A 24,534-nucleotide genomic window follows, 5' to 3' on the forward strand; every position below is an offset into this window, starting at 1 on the left:
CTGTATTGGACATTTAAATTGCATCAAATATAAACAATAAACACTCACTTGTATCTGTCATTAGTGGTTACTATGTTGTGTTAATAAGTGGCTCTCGACCTGTTTTCCCTGATCACCCCCCCCACCCCCATTGGTGCAGTTGGGTTAAAAATAAGAACAAATTATGTGAAATGGTGCTTTTTGTGTTTTCTTGCTCCAAAAACACTGGTTCCATCTGAATAAACCACCTAAATGATTAAAACGCCGAAGCGGCGGCATCAGCCTCGTCTCTGGCAACGTCTCGGGAACCGCAGGTTGGGAACCACTGGTGTTGCTGGCTGTTGGAGTGTTCAGGATGTTAAATCACATCACCAGAGGTTCTTACAGCCTCCTTAACCTTCACATTTACAGACACTTAAAAAGAGAAGAAAAGTCAATTTGTGAGTGCAATTAAAGACTAGGAGGACGAGCGGCGTCTTCGTAGCTTTCAGTCCCGGCCCGGTGAAGAGGCCGCTCATATAACCTTGGTGGCAGCGAGGACGATGAGGATCAGGATGATGAGCACAACCACACCGATTATAATCATCATTTTAATGTTCTTCCACCAGTACTTCCGGGCCACCCGCGTGGACGTCCGCTGGAAGGAGTCGGCCTGGAAAGAGCAGAGGTGCTTAGTTCTTACGATGCAGAGCAGGTTTAGCTGCTCAGTTTAACAACCAGATGAGTCCAAGAGATCCTCAGACACATTTAAACATTAAAATAAAAAACACGAGAATAGAAACAGCTGATCTGAGGGTTTCTGGGAGTTTCTTCCAGACGTGGAGCATAGAAGTTGAATGCAGCTTCTCCAGGTCTGCTTCCGACTCTGGGAACTAATGAAAGACCGGATCCGGATGACCTGACGGGTCTGGTTTGTTCATTCTGGGTCCTGAACCAGTCGGAGCTACAGACCAGCAGAACTTTTAAGTCAATCATCTGACGGACAGGCAGCCAGCATGAAGACCTGGGAACTGGACTGATGTGGTCCACTTTCTGGGTCTTCGTGAGGACTGGACTAGTTTTCAGGGTCCTGCTGTGATAAAACATTTTTAAGACTTCATAAGTCTCAAAGCGATAGTAAGCAGGTTTTCAGGTCCGGGTCCATCGCTACACCCAGACTTCTGGCCCGGTTGGTGGTTTTCAGGTCCGGGTCCATCGCTACACCCAGACTTCTGGCCCAGTTGGTGGTTTTCAGGTCCGGGTCCATCGCTACACCCAGACTTCTGGCCCAGTTGGTGGTTTTCAGGTCCGGGTCCATCGCTTCACCCAGACTTCTGGCCCGGTTGGTGGTTTTCAGGTCCGGGTCCATCGCTACACCCAGACTTCTGGCCCGGTTGGTGGTTTTCAGGTCCGGGTCCATCGCTACACCCAGACTTCTGGCCCAGTTGGTGGTTTTCAGGTCCGGGTCCATCGCTTCACCCAGACTTCTGGCCCGGTTGGTGGTTTTCAGGTCCGGGTCCATCGCTACACCCAGACTTCTGGCCCAGTTGGTGGTTTTCAGGTCCGGGTCCATCGCTTCACCCAGACTTCTGGCCCGGTTGGTGGTTTTCAGGTCCGGGTCCATCGCTACACCCAGACTTCTGGCCCAGTTGGTGGTTTTCAGGTCCGGGTCCATCGCTTCACCCAGACTTCTGGCCCGGTTGGTGGTTTTCAGGTCCAGATGTGTGAATCTCACATTCACACATCCATCTTAACATTAAAACCAGCAAATCCATGCTGATTTAATAAATAATAAACCAAAGGTAATTTAGAGGTGGATGGGGGCTTGAGCAGCCCTGAATGAAAGCGTGAATAAATGACAAACTGCAGGCAGTTTCTAGTGTCCTAGAAAACGTAGTTAATGGTCCCCAGATTTTAAATATTATTTTAAATAAACATTTTATGTAAAATTGTGTCCAGATTCCTATGACCTTTAACTGGACTCAGTAGGTCAGAAAATTAGATGAAATGAAATTAAATGTCCAACTATTAACCACAGAGTTCAGAAATGAGTTTTATTTTTCCGAAATGAGGTGGATTTTTCTTAACATTCACATATGGCAGATAAACAATCGACCAATCAGAGAAGACATACTGACAGCGTCACCAGAGACGGTCGCTAGCATCACGTTGTTGGTAGCATCATGTCACTAGCATCACGTCGCTAGCATCATGTTGTCACTAGCATCACGTCGTCGCTCGCATCACATTGTCACTAGTATCACGTTGTCGCTAGCATCATGTTGTCACTAGCATCATGTCGTCGCTCGCATCACATTGTCACTAGTATCACGTCGCTAGCATCATGTTGTCACTAGCATCACATTGTCGCTAGCATCACATTTTCGCTATCATCACGTTGTCACTAGCATCACGTCGTCGCTCGCATCACATTGTCACTAGTATCACGTTGTCGCTAGCATCATGTTGTCACTAGCATCACGTCGTCGCTCGCATCACATTGTCACTAGTATCACGTCGCTAGCATCATGTTGTCACTAGCATCACGTCGTCGCTCGCATCACATTGTCACTATTATCACGTCGCTAGCATCATGTTGTCACTAGCATCACGTCGTCGCTCGCATCACATTGTCACTAGTATCACGTTGTCACTAGCATCATGTTGTCACTAGCATCACGTCGTCGCTCGCATCACATTGTCACTAGCATCACATTGTCACTAGTATCACGTTGTCACTAGCATCACCTTTTCGCTAGCATCACCTTTTCGTTAGCATCACGTTGTCACTCGCATAACATGTGAGTGACAACGTGGTGCGAGCGACAACGTGATGCGACTGGGACTGTGTAGTCCCAGTGGGAAACTGTGTAGAATGTGGACTGGAGACCCCTAAGTCCACTAGGACTTGGGGGTCTCCAGTCCACATTCTGCATGTCGTCGCTCGCATCACATTGTCACTAGCATTACATTGTCGCTCGCATCACGTTGTTGCTCGCATCACATTGTCACTAGCATTACATTGTCGCTCGCATCACGTTGTTGCTCGCATCACATTGTCACTAGCATTACATTGTCGCTCGCATCACGTTGTTGCTCGCATCACGTTGTCACTAGCATTACATTGTTGCTCACATCACGTTGTCGCTGCTGCTTCATTCAGACTTACTATCACCATGACGACCATGACCGAGCATCTTACTGTCAGATTTTCCTCTGCTTCTTCAAGCTAGCGGCTAGTTGCAGAGTGATCCTCAAACTGTACCGCGGACGTCCTGAAGTCGGTTGTGTAGCGGTCGTGGTCCAGCTTAAGTTCCTGGACTAAACCAGTTCCTCTCTCTTTCCAGTGAGTTCTCCAGCGAGTCTGTCACTTTGCGTGGAATTCTTGTTTGTTTTTTACCCCTTGCCAGTTTGTTTCAGAATCTTCAACATTTATTTGCAGTTTTTTTCACATCACTCTTGGTGGCATAAACAAAAACACAATTTTGTGTCATTTATTCTCCTCGGTTCCGGTGTGTAAGACCTTTGGCCGCCAATAGGGGGCGTGTCACAGAGAAAACCCAACTGAGTTCTGCAGGGCGTCTTCAATAAAAGTCTGGACTTTGTTTTTTTCACCACTCTGCCTCATCCTCCTGACTGCAGACTCCACATTTCACCATCCTTCTTCGCTCATATTTAAATTCACCTGGAGTAAAAATTTATGGGATGCTGCTGTAAACTGGTTCAGAGAATTGGTGGATTATTGATCAACCTGTCCTCTCCCTCAGTGTTCCTCTTCAGAAGAGCGGTGTGTGAAAGTTAAGTTGCAGTGAAGTTAAATGTAACGCTGTGGCTCTTTCTGAAGTGCGTTATAAATAAAGTTGTAGATACATGGAAAAAAAGTTCTGATACAAATTTTCACCCCGTGTTTGACAGAGTTACACATCAGGATTAAACATTTAGCTTTTAACCAGTGGAGTCCTGTTTAATTATTTATTTTTAGGCCTTGATAATAATCTCCATCTCTGCAACCAGATGGTCTTTTTAAACACTTAAAGGAGGGATGGAAAATGTTGGATTTGTGTTAATGCTGAAGAATAATGAGAAAATGAAAAAGGTTTCAGGCTTGACGAGAAAAGAAGACTAGGACTGTCGGGATGAAAATGGATGAAGCAGCTTTAACCCTTCATCGGAGTCTTTGTGACCATTTTCTCTCCTCATGGACCGACCGGGAGACCTCAGCTGTAAAAGGTTAACTAGTTGGACGTTTTGTGAGTTAATGTTGGAAACTGGATTGGTTTATATTCTCATATTGGAGCTAAAATGATGATTCGGTGATGTGACACATTTCATACAGTTTCTGAAACATTTTGCATCACTTGACGGTGAAAACTTTGGTCAAAGTCCAGAAAACAGATACTTGTCTTCTGCCTCCTAACAGATACCAGGAAGCAGGAGATTTCACTGGAAACATTTTTAAATGGTGAATATCAACCATGTAAAGACTATATTGGAAAAAAGGACTTAAAATCTGACCTCATTAACATGTAAAACAGGTTCTGTTTCAGCTCTTTGTGAGACACATGACGCGTTAGAAACGCCGGACCGTTGGAATGAATTTGTCCCAGATCGGGTGAGGACTGAATCAGATCTTTTCTGTGGAAATGTCTGAATGTAATAAACGTAATAAATCCTGTCAAACTGTAAAACTCCGTTTATGTGTGAAAATGAGTTGGAACTTACAGAGGCCTGCAGGTCGTCCGTCTTGCCGATCAGATCGTCCAGCCGGTCTCCCCTCTCCAGCACCTTGTTGATGTTGTCTTTCAGAATAACTTTGACCTCGTTCACCTGGTTCTGCACCTGGTCGAGCTTCGGGGCCGAGCCCGAGGCGGGCGTTTGAGGGTTCATGTCAGCCTGCGGGAACCGGTGGAGGAGACGTGGTCAGTTTCAGAGACACCGAACGTTTCCTGTCCTGGAAACTGAAAGACTGAAGGCCTGATTTCACTTCCTGCTTCAGTGTTAACAGGAAGGAGAGCCGTCAGCTGTGGGTCGCTTCAACACGGCCCCAACACCAAACCCACCTCAACGCTCTGATTATTTCGTTTGGACTGAGATAAGAGACAAAAACCGGAACTTTTTAGTTATTTCAGAGAGGAAAACCTTTAACATGAGCTCTAAGTTACAGTTGAGAGTAAAAAGAGGAGACAACTGACCATGGCAGCAGTAAATTAGTCCAAAGCAGCAAAACTCGGCTTCATGCAGATAAAACGAACCAGAAATCCTCCCCACAGGTTCCAGTCCAGCTTGAGTGATAAACAAAACGTCTGCTGAGGGTTGCACCTCTGCTCGGTTACTCATTAACTACCTGTTGCCTCAATCAAAATCCCATTGGCTTTACTGGAGCGGATCACCACAAAGAACTAGATTTACTCTGCTCATGAACAAGCCCTGCTTTCATTTCCTGCTTTTCACAAACAAGACTGCAGAAAAGCAACAAAACCCCCCATCTGTGAAACCTACGAGGAACAGAAGCAAAGTTTAGAGCTGAAAGCCAGTCTGTTGGTCTCAGTTCTATGTTTTACCTACCATCAGCCGCCAGAGAGGATCAACTGATACGTCCGGGCAAAGGGCTCTGTGTTTGCAGCTCGGGGAGATTTGCAAGGCAATAAAGGGTGAAGTCACTTCATTTCCTCATCCTGTTGTGCAGCAAGCGGACGGCTGGCAGTCCTGCTGCGGAGAAGGAGTTTACCTCGTTCATCATTTCACTCCAACTAAAATAAGTTCCAACCCGAACCAGAGATGCTTGTTTGACTCTGAGGGTCTTTCCTGTTTGTTTTAGGTTTTTACAAACACGTTTCTCTTTGGACCTGATTGAAACGGTCTTCTTCGTGTTTATAATGTCTTTTATAATGAGTTTTTGTAGGCGTGTTTGTTTAGTTGCTGCTTTTCTTTGCTTGTCTTCATGCTGTCTCTCTTCTATTCTGCCTTTATTCTCTGTTAACAAAATAAAGACATAGAAGCCAAAATTAACAGATTCTACGTGTGACTTTCTGTTTTCTGTTGTCATTTGGACTTTTTCTGTCTTTCTGCTTGTTTTGCAGAAATCTTGCAGGTTTTTTATTTATTTTGTGCTCATTCTGGGTGTTTTTTGTCAGATTTTCACCTTTTTGTTGCTCCATGCATGCTGCATTCGGGAAATGTTCATGATGTTCAGCTTTACGGTGAAATCTACAGGAAATGTGAAAAGTTCAAAGCGAACTGATTGTGATTGTAGGATGCTTCAGCAGAATCATTGCATGGTAAACAGAGTTTATTCAAGCTACAGCAAACAGTGTTGGGTTTGCCACTGCATGTATGTACGCTACACACATGAAGTTGGGATATTCTGCTCTTTGCATCACGTCTACTAACATCACGTTTTACTAACAGACTTTCCTTTGACCCTCTAATCCTCGACATGCACATGTAGGACTGCTTTATGCTACAGCATATCCTGTAACAACGACCGGATCACTAAATGTTCTGGTTCAGTAACAGACGTTCCACCAGGTATGTGTTGGAGCCACTTCTCCAGTGTGGGGGACACGGCCCCCAGTGCTCCCATTACTATGGGTACTACTGCTGCTTTCACCCTCCAGGCCTTCTCCAGGTCTTCCTTGAGGCCTTGGTACTTCTCCAGTTTCTCCTTTTTCCTGATATTTCCATCATTGGGGATGGATCCATCGATCACTACGGCTTTCCTCTGCTGCTTCTCCATGATCACTATGTCCGCTTGGTTGGCCACCACCATTTTATCTGTCTGGATCTGGAAGTCCCAGAGGATCTTAGCCCTCTCATTCTCCACCACCTTGGGGGGAGTTTCCCACTGGGACTTGGGGGTCTCCAGTCCACATTCTGGACAGTTTCCCACTGGGACTTGGGGGTCTCCAGTCCACATTCTGGACAGTTTCCCACTGGGACTTGGGGGTCTCCAGTCCACATTCTGGACAGTTTCCCACTGGGACTTGGGGGTCTCCAGTCCACATTCTGGACAGTTTCCCACTGGGACTTGGGGGTCTCCAGTCCACATTCTGGACAGTTTCCCACTGGGACTTGGGGGGTCTCCAGTCCACATTCTGGACAGTTTCCCACTGGGACTTGGGGGGTCTCCAGTCCATATTCTGCAGTTTCCCACTGGGACTTGGGGGGTCTCCAGTCCACATTCTGGACAGTTTCCCACTGGGACTTGAGGGGTCTCCAGTCCATATTCTGCAGTTTCCCACTGGGACTTGGGGGTCTCCAGTCCACATTCTGGACAGTTTCCCACTGGGACTTGAGGGGTCTCCAGTCCATATTCTGCAGTTTCCCACTGGGACTTGGGGGTCTCCAGTCCACATTCTGGACAGTTTCCCACTGGGACTTGGGGGGTCTCCAGTCCACATTCTGGACAGTTTCCCACTGGGACTTGGGGGGTCTCCAGTCCACATTCTGGACAGTTTCCCACTGGGACTTGGGGGGGTCTCCAGTCCACATTCTGGACAGTTTCCCACTGGGACTTGGGGGGGTCTCCAGTCCACATTCTGGACAGTTTCCCACTGGGACTTGGGGGGTCTCCAGTCCATATTCTACACAGTTTCCCACTGGGACTTGGGGGGTCTCCAGTCCACATTCTACACAGTTTCCCACTGGGACTTGGGGGTCTCCAGTCCACATTCTACACAGTTTCCCACTGGGACTTGGGGGTCTCCAGTCCATATTCTGCAGTTTCCCACTGGGACTTGGGGGGTCTCCAGTCCACATTCTGGACAGTTTCCCACTGGGACTTGAGGGGTCTCCAGTCCATATTCTGCAGTTTCCCACTGGGACTTGGGGGGTCTCCAGTCCACATTCTGGACAGTTTCCCACTGGGACTTGAGGGGTCTCCAGTCCATATTCTGCAGTTTCCCACTGGGACTTGGGGGGTCTCCAGTCCGCATTCTGGACAGTTTCCCACTGGGACTTGGGGGTCTCCAGTCCACATTCTGGACAGTTTCCCACTGGGACTTGGGGGGTCTCCAGTCCACATTCTGGACAGTTTCCCACTGGGACTTGGGGGTCTCCAGTCCGCATTCTGGACAGTTTCCCACTGGGACTTGGGGGTCTCCAGTCCACATTCTGGACAGTTTCCCACTGGGACTTGGGGGTCTCCAGTCCACATTCTACACAGTTTCCCACTGGGACTTGGGGGTCTCCAGTCCATATTCTGGACAGTTTCCCACTGGGACTTGGGGGGTCTCCAGTCCACATTCTGGACAGTTTCCCACTGGGACTTGGGGGTCTCCAGTCCACATTCTACACAGTTTCCCACTGGGACTTGGGGGTCTCCAGTCCATATTCTACACAGTTTCCCACTGGGACTTGGGGGTCTCCAGTCCACATTCTGGACAGTTTCCCACTGGGACTTGGGGGTCTCCAGTCCACATTCTGGACAGTTTCCCACTGGGACTTGGGGGTCTCCAGTCCACATTCTACACAGTTTCCCACTGGGACTTGGGGGTCTCCAGTCCGCATTCTGGACAGTTTCCCACTGGGACTTGGGGGTCTCCAGTCCACATTCTACACAGTTTCCCACTGGGACTTGGGGGTCTCCAGTCCATATTCTACACAGTTTCCCACTGGAACTTGGGGGTCTCCAGTCCACATTCTGGACAGTTTCCCACTGGGACTTGGGGGGTCTCCAGTCCATATTCTGCAGTTTCCCACTGGGACTTGGGGGTCTCCAGTCCATATTCTACACAGTTTCCCACTGGGACTTGGGGGGTCTCCAGTCCATATTCTACACAGTTTCCCACTGGGACTTGGGGGGTCTCCAGTCCACATTCTACACAGTTTCCCACTGGGACTTGGGGGGGGTCTCCAGTCCACATTCTGGACAGTTTCCCACTGGGACTTGGGGGGTCTCCAGTCCATATTCTGCAGTTTCCCACTGGGACTTGGGGGGTCTCCAGTCCATATTCTACACAGTTTCCCACTGGGACTTGGGGGGTCTCCAGTCCACATTCTACACAGTTTCCCACTGGGACTTGGGGGTCTCCAGTCCATATTCTGCAGTTTCCCACTGGGACTTGGGGGGTCTCCAGTCCACATTCTACACAGTTTCCCACTGGGACTTGGGGGGTCTCCAGTCCATATTCTACACAGTTTCCCACTGGGACTTGGGGGTCTCCAGTCCACATTCTACACAGTTTCCCACTGGGACTTGGGGGGTCTCCAGTCCATATTCTACACAGTTTCCCACTGGGACTTGGGGGTCTCCAGTCCACATTCTGATGTTCCTGTACACGATGCAGGCTACTCGGTTATGGCGTTCCATTCCCTGCTGTGAGGTGAAGGATTGTTTCTGCAGTTTCTTTACAGTCTTAAGTCCTGCCTGCTGTGTGTGTGTGTGTGTGTGTGTGTGTGTGTGTGTGTCCTATGGTTATGACATATCTGTGTTAAGATGTGAGGAAGCTCACTTGGTATTTGTTTTGTTTTTATAATGTTTTCTTTTTGTAAATATGTTTGCTTGGACCGCAGAGAGAACATCTGTGTGTATCTGCAGCTGACGGGGTCTTAACAAACACAAACACACGGTAAGATAATGACATGCGGAGACAACACCAGGTAGTTGTGAGGGAGAGAACTTTTCTGCCTCTATTTTTTTTTAGTTTTCCTTTTTAATTCAGTTTTTGTCTCATTTTTGCTTTTTTTTAATAAACTTTTCCAGCTGCTGTTGTGAAGTGTTATTTGTAAACCTGGCGAATGCTGCTTTAGTTAGTATCTCTAATTGTTTTCAGTCTTTTTGAAGCTGTTTGTGTATTTTTTATATAAGATTTTTAATTTTTTTTCCCACTATTTGTAGATTGAAAGTCTTTTTCCGTACTTTGTGGTTCCGTGTCGAGTCAGTAAAGTTCATCCAGCTTGAATAAAATCCTGAACTTGATGCGGTTTGTCTTATCTGTGGTTTTCTCCGCCTCCTGGATGGCGACATCAGTTTACATCACTGGAGCTGAGCGAGAAGAGGAAGCAGATTAACTGAAACTGGGATCTGGGTGGGGTCAGAAATGATTCATTACTCCTCTGATTCTTTTCTCATTTGTTATCGATAAGAAATGAGTCCCGTGTTTGTCCAGGAATCCCAGCCTGAGCTCAGAGAAGCAGATCAGGCTGGAGATGGGGAGGAGCACCAGACAACACATTAATGTATAAATGATTCTGCAGCACCGATGACAAACGATGTGATAAATCAGACTGTTGTGTCTGATGGATCGGGAGAGTCTGATCAGGTTCTGGTTCTGTTTTAAACTTGTTCTGTTGGACCCGTTTTCACCTGAGGCTGATTTCAGATTCACTTTATGAAGAGATGATTCACCTGGAAGCTGCAGTTTAACACATATTCACTGTAAAATGCTTCATTACAGAGTCCAGACCCGGGAAGAAAACCTCCATCTGGACCAGAACCGTGGAGGAAAACCTCCATCAGAACCAGAACCAGGAAGGAAAACCTCCATCGGGACCAGATCCAGGAGGAAAACCTCCATCAGGACCAGAACCAGGAAGGAAAACCTCCATCAGGACCAGAACGAGGAAGGAAAACCTCCATCAGAACCAGAACCGTGGAGGAAAACCTCCATCAGGACCAGAACCAGAACCAGGAAGGAAAACCTCCATCAGGACCAGAACCAGGAAGGAAAACCTCCATCAGAACCAGAACCAGGAAGGAAAACCTCCATCAGAACCAGAACCGTGGAGGAAAACCTCCATCAGGACCAGAACCAGGAAGGAAAACCTCCATCAGGACCAGAACCGTGGAGGAAAACCTCCATCAGAACCAGAACCGTGGAGGAAAACCTCCATCAGAACCAGAACCATGAGGAAAACCTCCATCAGGACCAGAACCAGGAAGGAAAACCTCCATCAGGACCAGAACCAGGAGGAAAACCTCCATCAGGACCAGAACCAGGAAGTAAAACCTCCATCAGAACCAGAACCGTGGAGGAAAACCTCCATCAGGACCAGAACCAGGAAGTAAAACCTCCATCAGGACCAGAACCAGGAAGGAAAACCTCCATCAGGACCAGAACCAGGAAGGAAAACCTCCATCAGGACCAGAACCAGGAAGTAAATCTGACAGTGAAGTTCTGATGGAAAATAAAAGTGAGTAGAATTTAAATTCTGTTCTGGGTTTATTCTCATCAGAACCATCGATGCAGCACTTTGGATCAGCTGGAGTCCAGAACATGTGTGAAGAGGTCCAAACTTCTAAATGTCTAAAAAAGGATGAAATCTTAGTAAACCTGGAGAATAAAGGTTTTCAGCTGAGCGCGAGCGGAGAGGTGAAAGGTGCGCCCCCTGCAGGCTGCGCGCGCTGCTTACATGTGGAAAACAGTCAGCCATTTCAGTCCAGAAAGGAAATGACAGTGATAAGGTGATTTATGAGCCGTGTCCCGAGGAGCAGAGATAAGCGTGTTGTTTCTGCCTGTTCTCCTCCAGCCTGCGCAGCGAAACATCGCTTCCAGCGCGGAACGTCCCAGCGTCGCTTCTCTCTCCGAGCCTCCAACTTTCTGCAGGATGAACCCGAGCAGCGGAGCCCGCAGAGGGAAGACTTTCCTCTTCACGTCCGAGTCTGTCGGAGAAGGACACTCCGGTACTGTAGACCAGAACTGGATCCGGGTCCCGGTAGAGGCGTGTGTGGACACGTTCCGGGTCAGACAGAGCGCATTGTTCCGTTCAGGCCATTTTAATCAGAAACCTTTCTTTACTCCAGTTCAGATCCACGTTAAAGAGATAAAACGGAGAATTTATGGTTAAGACTAAACGCTTTCTGACAGAATAAATGTTTAGAATTAGCTTTTAAAACCTCAAACTTTTAAGCAAATAGGAAATAAAGAAATAATCAGTATTTAACTGGAGATGTTAACTCCAGAAACTAGAGAAGGGTTGGATTTGGACATTTGGACCCTTCTGCTTCTCTTTTACAGCAGTTTCCAGCCCTGTTTGACTCCTTTCAGCCATCTTCACTTAGCTGGACTCAAACTGGTTTTCCAGCCATGAAATGTAAGACAGAGATCCTCCAGATGGTTCACAGAAACTTCAGCATTTGGCATCTCTGTTCCATCTGGAGTTCTGGATGTTTGTGTCTGACGCTGAAAGATTTTAACGTGTCCACTAAGCTTAGGTAGACATTAAAAGATGCACATCTTTTTCTAAACTTACAGTTTAGATCTATTCATTTATGTCTTTTTATTTGTGTGTAGTTGTTGTTTGTAAACGTGCATCTCTTGATTTTCTGTCCGTGAGCTTCACCAGTCCTGCATGTCGCTGTGAGCCCTTAGGCTCCAGGTGTCTAAAACCTGCAGGATAGTGGTCCCGGAGGACCGGATTTGACACACCGGGCTTTATTGTGACTCTAATGCAGGTTAATCCAGCTGCTATCAGACCACAAGCAGGAGACCCTTCACTTGCCTTGAGTTTCTTTCCAAGGCAGCTTCAGTTGCATCATCTGGTCATCATTTAAACACTTTAAACCGGGCCGGTCCGAGCCTCTCTGAGCCCCAAGAAGAATTTCATACGTTTCAAATATGCAGAGTGAAGCATGAACATGGTTTACTGACTTTGCATTTAAAAGAAAGAAAATATCAGCAGATGAGACAAAAACTTAACCTTCTTTGTCTCTTGTTTTTCTAAAAAGTGTGCAAAAATGCAATTTTCCACATCAAACTTCAGCCGATTTGTCTTTCCTTTTCTCTGTGAGTGAATGTCAGCGACTCGTCTGTGCATGCTATGTATGAAGACCGAGCCAGTAGGAACTGATAAAATTCCTTTTACATGCATTCCAACAGATTCAAATCAAGTTTTTTGTACATTTTAATGCTTTTATTTGAAATATTCAGTTAACTTTTTTTTTTTTCATAATTATTCTTAAATAAGTCAAAGTATTGTGACATTTTAACCACATTAAAACAGTTTTTCATTGAGTCATGGAGTTAGAAACAAAGAAGTTCCTTCAGTACGTTGAGGCCCCAGACGATCTCTGATAGGCTCTGCTGGTGTCAAACACATATATCCAGCTGTGTGTGTTTTTTCAGATAAAATGTGTGATCAGATCAGTGATGCCGTGCTCGATGCGTACCTGAGTCAAGACCCCGACTCTAAAGTGGCCTGTGGTGAGTTTTCCTGTCATGATGCTGATTTCACTGTTTTTAACCAGAAATTTAAGTCATTTCACTAAGTAAGCACAAGCAGCTTAAACAGTTAAATCCTGAGCTGGAATAATAAGATAATTACACAATACTTGCTTTAAAATAGTTCAAAGGTCTTTTTTCTATTAATAATTAAACAGTGTTATCTCAGCGGCGGCTCGTGGCTTCATGTTCTTCTTTGTTGTTTTTTATTAGACGTTTTATCTTTGCTGTGCAGCTGCTTCAGATTTAAAGGTGTTGAACAAAAAGCAACTTGTTCTTTAATTATGTAATGTGTCTATGTGAAGTCACAAAGGTCTGAAGTAAAGGTTCATTCTTCTTATGATGAGAAATCTGAAATACACTCCACGTCCAGTTTGCCAGCTCCACCTGCTCAGCTTCTTGTTAAAATGAATGTCTAACCAGCAGATCACATGGCAAAACAGTGGCATGTGGTCATGTAGGCGTGTCGAAGAAGTTAAAACTGAGCATCATGGTGAGAAGGAAAGGCGGTTTGAGACCAGAAAGCAGCAGAAGACCACAGCGGGTTCCCTCCTGTCAGTAAGAACAGGAAACTGAGGCTACAATTCACACAGACTCACCAGAACTGGACAAGAGAAGATGGAGAAACGTTGCTGGTCTGATGAGTCTCCAGTTCAGCTCCACATTCACATGGTAGGATCAGAATCTGCTGGAAACATCATGACAACATGGATCCATCCTGCCGTCAGGATCAACGCTTCAGGCTGCTGCTGGGATGGTTTCTGGTCCCAGTTTGGTCCCCTTGGTACCAACATGACCTGGTTTAACCTCCACAGCCTACCTGAGTCCTGCTGCTGACCATGTCCATCCCTTTCTGAGCACAGTGGAGCATCTTCTGATGGAAACTTCCAGCAGGATGATGCACCATGTCACAAAGCTCACATCATCTCCACCATGACGATGAGTTCACTGTCCTCCAACGGCTCCACAGTCACCAGATCTACATCCAGCAGAGCAGCTTTGGGATGTGGTGGAACGGGAGATTCAGGCAGTTCTGGGGGTCATTCTGTCCTCGGGTCAAAGGGGTTGTACCAAGTATGAAGGTGGTTCTGATGTTTAGCTGCATCCGCATTTAATTCAGTTTTGATCAGAAACATTTTTTTCAGCTGTTTATTTCTGCTTCTTCACATCATCCATCCTGCGAACATCAGGTGTTAATTTAACTTCCCCCAGTAAATGAATAATTCTGACTTCCCCCGTGTTCATCTTCACAGCAGTGAACGCCTCATTACAGAAGATGACCAACCATGAACATTCAGACTCTTTGTCCTTCCAGAGTGTGTCGCCAAAACTGGGATGATTTTACTGGTTGGAGAAGTGACCTCCAGAGCCATCGTGGATCTCCAGTCTGTGGTCCGGAACACCGTGAAGAAGATCGGTTACGACGACTCCTCTAAAGGTGACGTGTGAAGTGATGCAGGGTTCATTAAATCTGCTGTTAGTGAGGAAGATGTCTCTCATTGTGGACTCGCTGGTGCAGGCTTTGACTACAAGACCTGTAATGTGCTGGTGGCTCTGGAGCCGCAGTGTGCCGAGATATCGGACTGCGTGTTTGAAGGCCGGGAACAGGAGGACATCGGAGCTGGAGACCAGGTCAGTATTTGATCTTTAACACACACAGTACTAAATTTCTTTTTAATAATGCACATTTCACAAAAGAATGATAAAAGATTCTTTTTTAATTTACATGTATTTGATTTGATGAGCAAATAATGATGATAATCCCATAAAAGACTCTGCAGCCATCAGGAAGTGATGCAGACTCTTCCAATGAAGCAGCTGTTTGGGTTCCTTTCAGGATTAAAGCCATTAAGTGTCGATAAACGACATCTTTTCTCCTGCTGTTCCTTGTTCATGTCCCTCCTCTGACCCAGATGTGGGGGATGTGTGTTTCTGTAAAACATTTTTGGTCCTGGTTTAACTTTGACCTTTAACTTCAAAAGTTTTGTTTTAAAAGTCTTTGACTACTTGTCTAGTATAACATGCACTGAATACATGAAGTATGTGTGAAGAAGTACAAGAGCTGCAAAAGGATGTTGGTCTCTGCTGGAAGCCGAGACGTGTCAGACAGAAGATGCCTACTGTGTCACAGTAAATACACCTGGAACACAGCAGGACATGTACATGTAATCTCCTTGATCTAGGAAGGAGTCAAGTAATCCTAGAATGAGTCAAGTAATCCTAGAATGAGTCAAGTAATCCTAGAATGAGTCAAGTCATGCTAGAATGAGTCAAGTAATCCTAGAATGAGTCAAGTAATCCTAGAATGAGTCAAGTAATCCTAGAATGAGTCAAGTAATCCTAGAATGAGTCAAGTAATCCTAGAATGAGTCAAGTCATGCTAGAATGAGTCAAGTCATGCTAGAATGAGTCAAGTAATCCTAGAATGAGTCAAGTAATCCTAGAATGAGTCAAGTAATCCTAGAATGAGTCAAGTCATGCTAGAATGAGTCAAGTAATCCTAGAATGAGTCGAGTAATTCTGTCAAGGAGTAAAATAATCCTCGGAAGAAGTAAAGTAATCCTAGAATGAGTAAAGTAATCCTAAAATGAGTCAAGTAATCCTAGAATGAGTAAAGTAATCCTAAAATGAGTAAAGTAATCCCAGGAAGAAGTAAAGTAATCGTAGAATGAGAAAAGTATTCCTAAAACGTCTTCCAGAGTTTCTGTCCCGCCGTGATGAGTCAGACGTCTCTGTGTCACATGGCACCTTGTTAGTCTGGAGAAATGATCAGACGCTGACTTCTAATCCGTCTAACCCGGGTTGTTTCATCGATCTAACTGCTCCGCGACGTCTTGCTGCTGCTGTTTGTCTGTTCAGGGACTGATGTTTGGGTACGCTACAGATGAGACGGAGGAGTGTATGCCTCTAACCGTCCTACTGGCCCATAAACTCAACCACAGGATGAAGGAGCTGTCTCGTAGCGGAGAGTGTCCCTGGATTCTGCCTGACTCTAAAACACAGGTGAGCCTCTGTAGAGGAAGAACGAGACTCTTCTGCTCCTTTGTGGGTGATGAAGTTGACTGTCAGCCGTGCGCCGCGTTTCCGCAGGTCACGGTGGAGTACCGGGACAACACGGGAGCCATGGAGCCGCTACGCGTCCACACTCTGGTCATCTCGGTCCAGCACAGCCCGGACATCTCGCTGGAGGACATCAGACGCAACCTGATGGAGAAGGTGGTGAAGGTGGTCATCCCTGCCAAGTACCTGGATGATAAAACCATCTACCACCTTCTCCCCAGCGGGAAGTTCCTCGTTGGAGGCCCGCAGGTTGGTGACACCGCCGCCGCAGAGGTAGGCGTGTTTCTGACGAGATGCAGCGACCTCATGTTCCGGATCTGCAGGGCGATGCAGGGCTGACGGGCCGGAAAATCATCGTGGACACCTACGGTGGATGGGGTGGACACGGAGGCGGGGCTTTCTCTGGAAAAGACTACTCCAAAGTGGATCGATCGGGCGCTTACGCGGCCCGTTGGGTCGCCAAGTCTCTGGTCAAAGCCGGTCTGTGCAGGAGGGTTCTTGTTCAGGTGAACATGTTCACAGTTTAAAGCTCCTTTGTCGGCCATGTTTGCAGCTGAGAGCGTTGGTTTCCTGTCCGTCCCTCAGATCTCCTACGCCATCAGTGTGAGCCACCCGCTCTCCATCACCGTGTTTCATTACGGGACGTCCAACAGGGACGAAGACGAGCTGCTGCAGATCGTGCAGAAGAACTTCGACCTCCGTCCCGGAATCATTGTGAAGTACGTCCAGTTTTCCTCTTCACAGATCGGTCCAATCAAACCTGTAACGGTGTTGTTTTTCCAGGGAGCTCAGACTGAAGCGACCCATCTACCAGCCCACCGCCTGCTACGGACATTTTGGAAGGAAGGAGTTTCCATGGGAACAACCGAAGCCGCTGATCTTCTGAACGCCACCCAGTTTGGTCCAATCATTTCCAACCCGGTCCTCTGAATCACTAAAACGCCTCATCTTTTAATGCTGATCCTGTCTTTGTAATCAGACTGTAAATATCTTGTAGGATGCAGTTTTGATAATAAAAAGCTGAATAAAAACTTAATCTTGGGATAAAATATATACTTCTCCTGGATTTATTTCCTCATTAAACAGCTTTATCTGTTGAACAGAAATATTTAATAATTATTCAACCGGAAACGTCAAACAGGAAGTTGTTGTTCTGTTGCTTCACCAGTAGATGGCGCTGTTGCATCACGTGAGGGATCAGCTGCACCTTCTGGACCCTCAGTAAATCACCCAAAAGGAAGTAATTTTTCAGTCGGTGCAGAAACATGACAAACACCAAGAGGCTGAACAGTTGCATCAGCTGTTTCTAAGAAACAAAAAGACAGAAAGCTGTCAGATTTCAGGAAAGATGGCCGCACGCCGCGGTTTTCAATGTTTCAGGAAGTACACCTCCTGTGGCTTCTGGCAGTGATGGAAGAAATGTGTAGCCTTCATCTGAGCCCATCAGCATCCAGGCCTCAGAGTTATTTATCAATGAAGGGAAACGGTGTCGGGAACAGGTTTCCTTTTCCCAGTTCAGCAAGAATTTCAGCTGGAATCCGAGACAGCGGCTGCGTTTCCATCACCTCTAAAGTTAGACCGGGAGTAGACCGGATCCTGATGTGGATCAGGGCTGGTCTGGATCCTGATGTGGATCAGGTCTGGTCTGGAACCTGATGTGGATCAGGGCTGGTCTGGATCCTGATGTGGATCAGGGCTGGTCTGGATCCTGATGTGGATCAGGTCTGGTCTGGAACCTGATGTGGATCAGGTCTGGTCTGGAGCCTGATGTGGATCAGGGCTGGTCTGGATCCTGATGTGGATCAGGGCTGGTCTGGAGCCTGATGTGGATCAGGTCTGGTCTGGAACCTGATGTGGATCAGGGCTGGTCTGGAGCCTGATGTGGATCAGGTCTGGTCTGGAACCTGATGTGGATCAGGGCTGGTCTGGAGCCTGATGTGGATCAGGTCTGGTCTGGATCCTGATGTGGATCAGGGCTGGTCTGGAGCCTGATGTGGATCAGGGCTGGTCTGGAACTTGATGTGGATCAGGGCTGGTCTGGATCCTGATGTGGATCAGGTCTGGTCTGGAGCCTGATGTGGATCAGGTCTGGTCTGGAACCTGATGTGGATCAGGTCTGGTCTGGAACCTGATGTGGATCAGGGCTGGTCTGGAACTTGATGTGGATCAGGGCTGGTCTGGATCCTGATGTGGATCAGGTCTGGTCTGGAGCCTGATGTGGATCAGGTCTGGTCTGGAACCTGATGTGGATCAGGGCTGGTCTGGAGCCTGATGTGGATCAGGGCTGGTCTGGATCCTGATGTGGATCAGGGCTGGTCTGGAACCTGATGTGGATCAGGTCTGGTCTGGATCCTGATGTGGATCAGGGCTGGTCTGGATCCTGATGTGGATCAGGGCTGGTCTGGAGCCTGATGTGGATCAGGGCTGGTCTGGAACCTGATGTGGATCAGGGCTGGTCTGGAGCCTGATGTGGATCAGGGCTGGTCTGGAACCTGATGTGGATCCGGTCTGGTCTGGAACCTGATGTGGATCAGGTCTGGTCTGGATCCTGATGTGGATCAGGTCTGGTCTGGAACCTGATGTGGATCAGGGCTGGTCTGGAACCTGATGTGGATCAGGGCTGGTCTGGAGCCTGATGTGGATCAGGTCTGGTCTGGATCCTGATGTGGATCAGGTCTGGTCTGGAACCTGATGTGGATCCGGTCTGGTCTGGAACCTGATGTGGATCAGGTCTGGTCTGGAGCCTGATGTGGATCAGGGCTGGTCTGGATCCTGATGTGGATCAGGTCTGGTCTGGAGCCTGATGTGGATCAGGTCTGGTCTGGATCCTGATGTGGATCAGGGCTGGTCTGGATCCTGATGTGGATCAGGTCTGGTCTGGATCCTGATGTGGATCAGGGCTGGTCTGGATCCTGATGTGGATCAGGGCTGGTCTGGAACCTGATGTGGATCAGGGCTGGTCTGGAACCTGATGTGGATCAGGTCTGGTCTGGAGCCTGATGTGGATCAGGGCTGGTCTGGATCCTGATGTGGATCAGGGCTGGTCTGGAACTTGATGTGGATCAGGGCTGGTCTGGAACCTGATGTGGATCAGGGCTGGTCTGGAACTTGATGTGGATCAGGTCTGGTCTGGAGCCTGATGTGGATCAGGTCTGGTCTGGAGCCTGATGTGGATCAGGGCTGGTCTGGATCCTGATGTGGATCAGGGCTGGTCTGGAGCCTGATGTGGATCAGGGCTGGTCTGGAGCCTGATGTGGATCAGGTCTGGTCTGGAACCTGATGTGGATCAGGTCTGGTCTGGAACCTGATGTGGATCAGGGCTGGTCTGGAGCCTGATGTGGATCAGGGCTGGTCTGGATCCTGATGTGGATCAGGTCTGGTCTGGAGCCTGATGTGGATCAAGTCTGGTCTGGATCCTGATGTGGATCAGGGCTGGTCTGGATCCTGATGTGGATCAGGGCTGGTCTGGAGCCTGATGTGGATCAGGTCTGGTCTGGAACCTGATGTGGATCAGGGCTGGTCTGGAGCCTGATGTGGATCAGGTCTGGTCTGGAGCCTGATGTGGATCAGGTCTGGTCTGGAGCCTGATGTGGATCAGGTCTGGTCTGGAACCTGATGTGGATCAGGGCTGGTCTGGAGCCTGATGTGGATCAGGGCTGGTCTGGATCCTGATGTGGATCAGGGCTGGTCTGGAACCTGATGTGGATCAGGGCTGGTCTGGAGCCTGATGTGGATCAGGTCTGGTCTGGATCCTGATGTGGATCAGGGCTGGTCTGGAGCCTGATGTGGATCAGGGCTGGTCTGGAACCTGATGTGGATCAGGGCTGGTCTGGAGCCTGATGTGGATCAGGGCTGGTCTGGAACCTGATGTGGATCCGGTCTGGTCTGGAACCTGATGTGGATCAGGTCTGGTCTGGATCCTGATGTGGATCAGGTCTGGTCTGGAACCTGATGTGGATCAGGGCTGGTCTGGAACCTGATGTGGATCAGGGCTGGTCTGGAGCCTGATGTGGATCAGGTCTGGTCTGGATCCTGATGTGGATCAGGTCTGGTCTGGATCCTGATGTGGATCAGGTCTGGTCTGGAACCTGATGTGGATCCGGTCTGGTCTGGAACCTGATGTGGATCAGGTCTGGTCTGGAGCCTGATGTGGATCAGGGCTGGTCTGGATCCTGATGTGGATCAGGTCTGGTCTGGAGCCTGATGTGGATCAGGTCTGGTCTGGATCCTGATGTGGATCAGGGCTGGTCTGGATCCTGATGTGGATCAGGTCTGGTCTGGATCCTGATGTGGATCAGGGCTGGTCTGGATCCTGATGTGGATCAGGGCTGGTCTGGAACCTGATGTGGATCAGGGCTGGTCTGGAACCTGATGTGGATCAGGTCTGGTCTGGAGCCTGATGTGGATCAGGGCTGGTCTGGATCCTGATGTGGATCAGGGCTGGTCTGGAACTTGATGTGGATCAGGGCTGGTCTGGAACCTGATGTGGATCAGGGCTGGTCTGGAACTTGATGTGGATCAGGTCTGGTCTGGAGCCTGATGTGGATCAGGTCTGGTCTGGAGCCTGATGTGGATCAGGGCTGGTCTGGATCCTGATGTGGATCAGGGCTGGTCTGGAGCCTGATGTGGATCAGGGCTGGTCTGGAGCCTGATGTGGATCAGGTCTGGTCTGGAACCTGATGTGGATCAGGTCTGGTCTGGAACCTGATGTGGATCAGGGCTGGTCTGGAGCCTGATGTGGATCAGGGCTGGTCTGGATCCTGATGTGGATCAGGTCTGGTCTGGAGCCTGATGTGGATCAAGTCTGGTCTGGATCCTGATGTGGATCAGGGCTGGTCTGGATCCTGATGTGGATCAGGGCTGGTCTGGAGCCTGATGTGGATCAGGTCTGGTCTGGAACCTGATGTGGATCAGGGCTGGTCTGGAGCCTGATGTGGATCAGGTCTGGTCTGGAGCCTGATGTGGATCAAGTCTGGTCTGGATCCTGATGTGGATCAGGGCTGGTCTGGAGCCTGATGTGGATCAGGGCTGGTCTGGAGCCTGATGTGGATCAGGTCTGGTCTGGATCCTGATGTGGATCAGGGCTGGTCTGGAACCTGATGTGGATCAGGGCTGGTCTGGAGCCTGATGTGGATCAGGGCTGGTCTGGATCCTGATGTGGATCAGGTCTGGTCTGGAGCCTGATGTGGATCAGGTCTGGTCTGGAGCCTGATGTGGATCAGGGCTGGTCTGGAGCCTGATGTGGATCAGGGCTGGTCTGGATCCTGATGTGGATCAGGGCTGGTCTGGAACCTGATGTGGATCAGGGCTGGTCTGGAGCCTGATGTGGATCAGGTCTGGTCTGGAGCCTGATGTGGATCAGGTCTGGTCTGGATCCTGATGTGGATCAGGGCTGGTCTGGAACCTGATGTGGATCAGGGCTGGTCTGGAGCCTGATGTGGATCAGGTCTGGTCTGGAGCCTGATGTGGATCAGGGCTGGTCTGGAGCCTGATGTGGATCAGGGCTGGTCTGGAACTTGATGTGGATCAGGGCTGGTCTGGAGCCTGATGTGGATCAGGTCTGGTCTGGAGCCTGATGTGGATCAGGGCTGGTCTGGAGCCTGATGTGGATCAGGTCTGGTCTGGAGCCTGATGTGGATCAGGGCTGGTCTGGAGCCTGATGTGGATCAGGGCTGGTCTGGAGCCTGATGTGGATCAGGGCTGGTCTGGAGCCTGATGTGGATCAGGGCTGGTCTGGAACCTGATGTGGATCAGGTGTGGTCTGGAGCCTGATTTGGATCAGGGCTGGTCTGGAACCTGATGTGGATCAGGGCTGGTCTGGAGCCTGATGTGGATCAGGGCTGGTCTGGAGCCTGATGTGGATCAGGGCTGGTCTGGAACCTGATGTGGATCAGGTCTGGTCTGGAACCTGATGTGGATCAGGGCTGGTCTGGAACCTGATGTGGATCAGGTCTGGTCTGGAGCCTGATTTGGATCAGGGCTGGTCTGGAACCTGATGTGGATCAGGGCTGGTCTGGAGCCTGATGTGGATCAGGGCTGGTCTGGAGCCTGATGTGGATCAGGTCTGGTCTGGAACCTGATGTGGATCAGGGCTGGTCTGGATCCTGATGTGGATCAGGGCTGGTCTGGAGCCTGATGTGGATCAGGGCTGGTCTGGAACCTGATGTGGATCAGGGCTGGTCTGGAACCTGATGTGGATCAGGGCTGGTCTGGATCCTGATGTGGATCAGGTCTGGTCTGGAGCCTGATGTGGATCAGGTCTGGTCTGGAGCCTGATGTGGATCAGGTCTGGTCTGGAACCTGATGTGGATCAAGTCTGGTCTGGAACCTGATGTGGATCAGGGCTGGTCTGGAGCCTGATGTGGATCAGGGCTGGTCTGGAGCCTGATGTGGATCAGGTCTGGTCTGGAACTTGATGTGGATCAGGGCTGGTCTGGAGCCTGATGTGGATCAGGTCTGGTCTGGAACCTGATGTGGATCAGGGCTGGTCTGGAGCCTGATGTGGATCAGGTCTGGTCTGGAGCCTGATGTGGATCAGGGCTGGTCTGGAACCTGATGTGGATCAGGTCTGGTCTGGAGCCTGATGTGGATCAGGGCTGGTCTGGATCCTGATGTGGATCAGGGCTGGTCTGGAACTTGATGTGGATCAGGGCTGGTCTGGAGCCTGATGTGGATCAGGGCTGGTCTGGATCCTGATGTGGATCAGGGCTGGTCTGGAGCCTGATGTGGATCAGGTCTGGTCTGGAGCCTGATGTGGATCAGGTCTGGTCTGGAGCCTGATGTGGATCAGGGCTGGTCTGGAACCTGATGTGGATCAGGGCTGGTCTGGAACCTGATGTGGATCAGGGCTGGTCTGGAGCCTGATGTGGATCAGGTCTGGTCTGGATCCTGATGTGGATCAGGTCTGGTCTGGATCCTGATGTGGATCAGGTCTGGTCTGGAGCCTGATGTGGATCAAGTCTGGTCTGGATCCTGATGTGGATCAGGGCTGGTCTGGATCCTGATGTGGATCAGGGCTGGTCTGGATCCTGATGTGGATCAGGGCTGGTCTGGATCCTGATGTGGATCAGGTCTGGTCTGGAGCCTGATGTGGATCAGGTCTGGTCTGGATCCTGATGTGGATCAGGGCTGGTCTGGAGCCTGATGTGGATCAGGGCTGGTCTGGATCCTGATGTGGATCAGGTCTGGTCTGGAGCCTGATGTGGATCAAGTCTGGTCTGGATCCTGATGTGGATCAGGGCTGGTCTGGATCCTGATGTGGATCAGGGCTGGTCTGGAGCCTGATGTGGATCAGGTCTGGTCTGGAACCTGATGTGGATCAGGGCTGGTCTGGAGCCTGATGTGGATCAGGTCTGGTCTGGAGCCTGATGTGGATCAAGTCTGGTCTGGATCCTGATGTGGATCAGGGCTGGTCTGGAGCCTGATGTGGATCAGGGCTGGTCTGGAGCCTGATGTGGATCAGGGCTGGTCTGGAGCCTGATGTGGATCAGGTCTGGTCTGGAGCCTGATGTGGATCAGGTCTGGTCTGGAGCCTGATGTGGATCAGGGCTGGTCTGGATCCTGATGTGGATCAGGGCTGGTCTGGAACCTGATGTGGATCAGGTCTGGTCTGGAGCCTGATGTGGATCAGGTCTGGTCTGGAGCCTGATGTGGATCAGGGCTGGTCTGGAGCCTGATGTGGATCAGGGCTGGTCTGGAGCCTGATGTGGATCAGGGCTGGTCTGGAGCCTGATGTGGATCAGGGCTGGTCTGGAACTTGATGTGGATCAGGGCTGGTCTGGAGCCTGATGTGGATCAGGTCTGGTCTGGAGCCTGATGTGGATCAGGGCTGGTCTGGAGCCTGATGTGGATCAGGTCTGGTCTGGAGCCTGATGTGGATCAGGGCTGGTCTGGAGCCTGATGTGGATCAGGGCTGGTCTGGAGCCTGATGTGGATCAGGGCTGGTCTGGATCCTGATGTGGATCAGGGCTGGTCTGGAGCCTGATGTGGATCAGGGCTGGTCTGGAACCTGATGTGGATCAGGTCTGGTCTGGAGCCTGATTTGGATCAGGGCTGGTCTGGAACCTGATGTGGATCAGGGCTGGTCTGGAGCCTGATGTGGATCAGGTCTGGTCTGGAGCCTGATGTGGATCAGGTCTGGTCTGGAGCCTGATGTGGATCAAGTCTGGTCTGGATCCTGATGTGGATCAGGGCTGGTCTGGAGCCTGATGTGGATCAGGGCTGGTCTGGATCCTGATGTGGATCAGGTCTGGTCTGGAGCCTGATGTGGATCAGGGCTGGTCTGGAGCCTGATGTGGATCAGGTCTGGTCTGGAGCCTGATGTGGATCAGGGCTGGTCTGGAACCTGATGTGGATC

General features: G+C 49.5%; 2 protein-coding genes across 2 annotated transcripts; one reads left to right on the plus strand and one right to left on the minus strand.

Moving 5' to 3' along the window:
* Nucleotides 1-64: 64 nt before the first annotated feature.
* LOC306768398 (vesicle-associated membrane protein 3) lies at nucleotides 65-5,591 on the minus strand. Its single transcript, XM_079256745.1, has 3 exons — nucleotides 5,524-5,591; nucleotides 4,681-4,851; nucleotides 65-631 (listed from the first exon to the last, which is right to left on the minus strand). Exons 1-3 carry the CDS (start codon nucleotides 5,524-5,526, stop codon nucleotides 494-496), a joined length of 312 nt encoding a protein of 103 aa, XP_079112871.1. The 5' UTR covers nucleotides 5,527-5,591; the 3' UTR covers nucleotides 65-493.
* Nucleotides 5,592-11,350: 5,759 nt separating this feature from the next.
* Nucleotides 11,351-17,136, plus strand: mat2al (methionine adenosyltransferase II, alpha-like). The gene is made up of 9 exons (XM_079257091.1): nucleotides 11,351-11,581; nucleotides 13,023-13,100; nucleotides 14,434-14,556; nucleotides 14,638-14,750; nucleotides 15,978-16,121; nucleotides 16,209-16,427; nucleotides 16,502-16,684; nucleotides 16,764-16,897; nucleotides 16,962-17,136. The coding sequence occupies exons 1-9, from the start codon at nucleotides 11,506-11,508 to the stop codon at nucleotides 17,062-17,064; spliced, it is 1,173 nt and encodes a 390-aa protein (XP_079113217.1). The 5' UTR covers nucleotides 11,351-11,505; the 3' UTR covers nucleotides 17,065-17,136.
* Nucleotides 17,137-24,534: the final 7,398 nt, after the last annotated feature.

This window comes from Telmatherina bonti (assembly GCF_933228915.1).
Source record: "Telmatherina bonti genome assembly, chromosome: 17".
Taxonomy (NCBI): Eukaryota; Metazoa; Chordata; class Actinopteri; order Atheriniformes; family Telmatherinidae; genus Telmatherina; species Telmatherina bonti.

Coding starts and splice junctions, on each gene's coding strand:
- LOC306768398 (XM_079256745.1), bottom strand. Junction 632..4,680: donor CGGACGACCTGCAGGCCTCT/GTAAGTTCCAAC, acceptor TGCTCTTTCCAG/GCCGACTCCTTCCAGCGGAC.
- mat2al (XM_079257091.1), top strand. CDS start 11,506: ATGAACCCGAGCAGCGGAGCCCGCAGAGGGAAGACTTTCCTCTTCACG. Junction 16,122..16,208: donor TGCCTGACTCTAAAACACAG/GTGAGCCTCTGT, acceptor GCGTTTCCGCAG/GTCACGGTGGAGTACCGGGA. Junction 16,428..16,501: donor TCCTCGTTGGAGGCCCGCAG/GTTGGTGACACC, acceptor CCGGATCTGCAG/GGCGATGCAGGGCTGACGGG.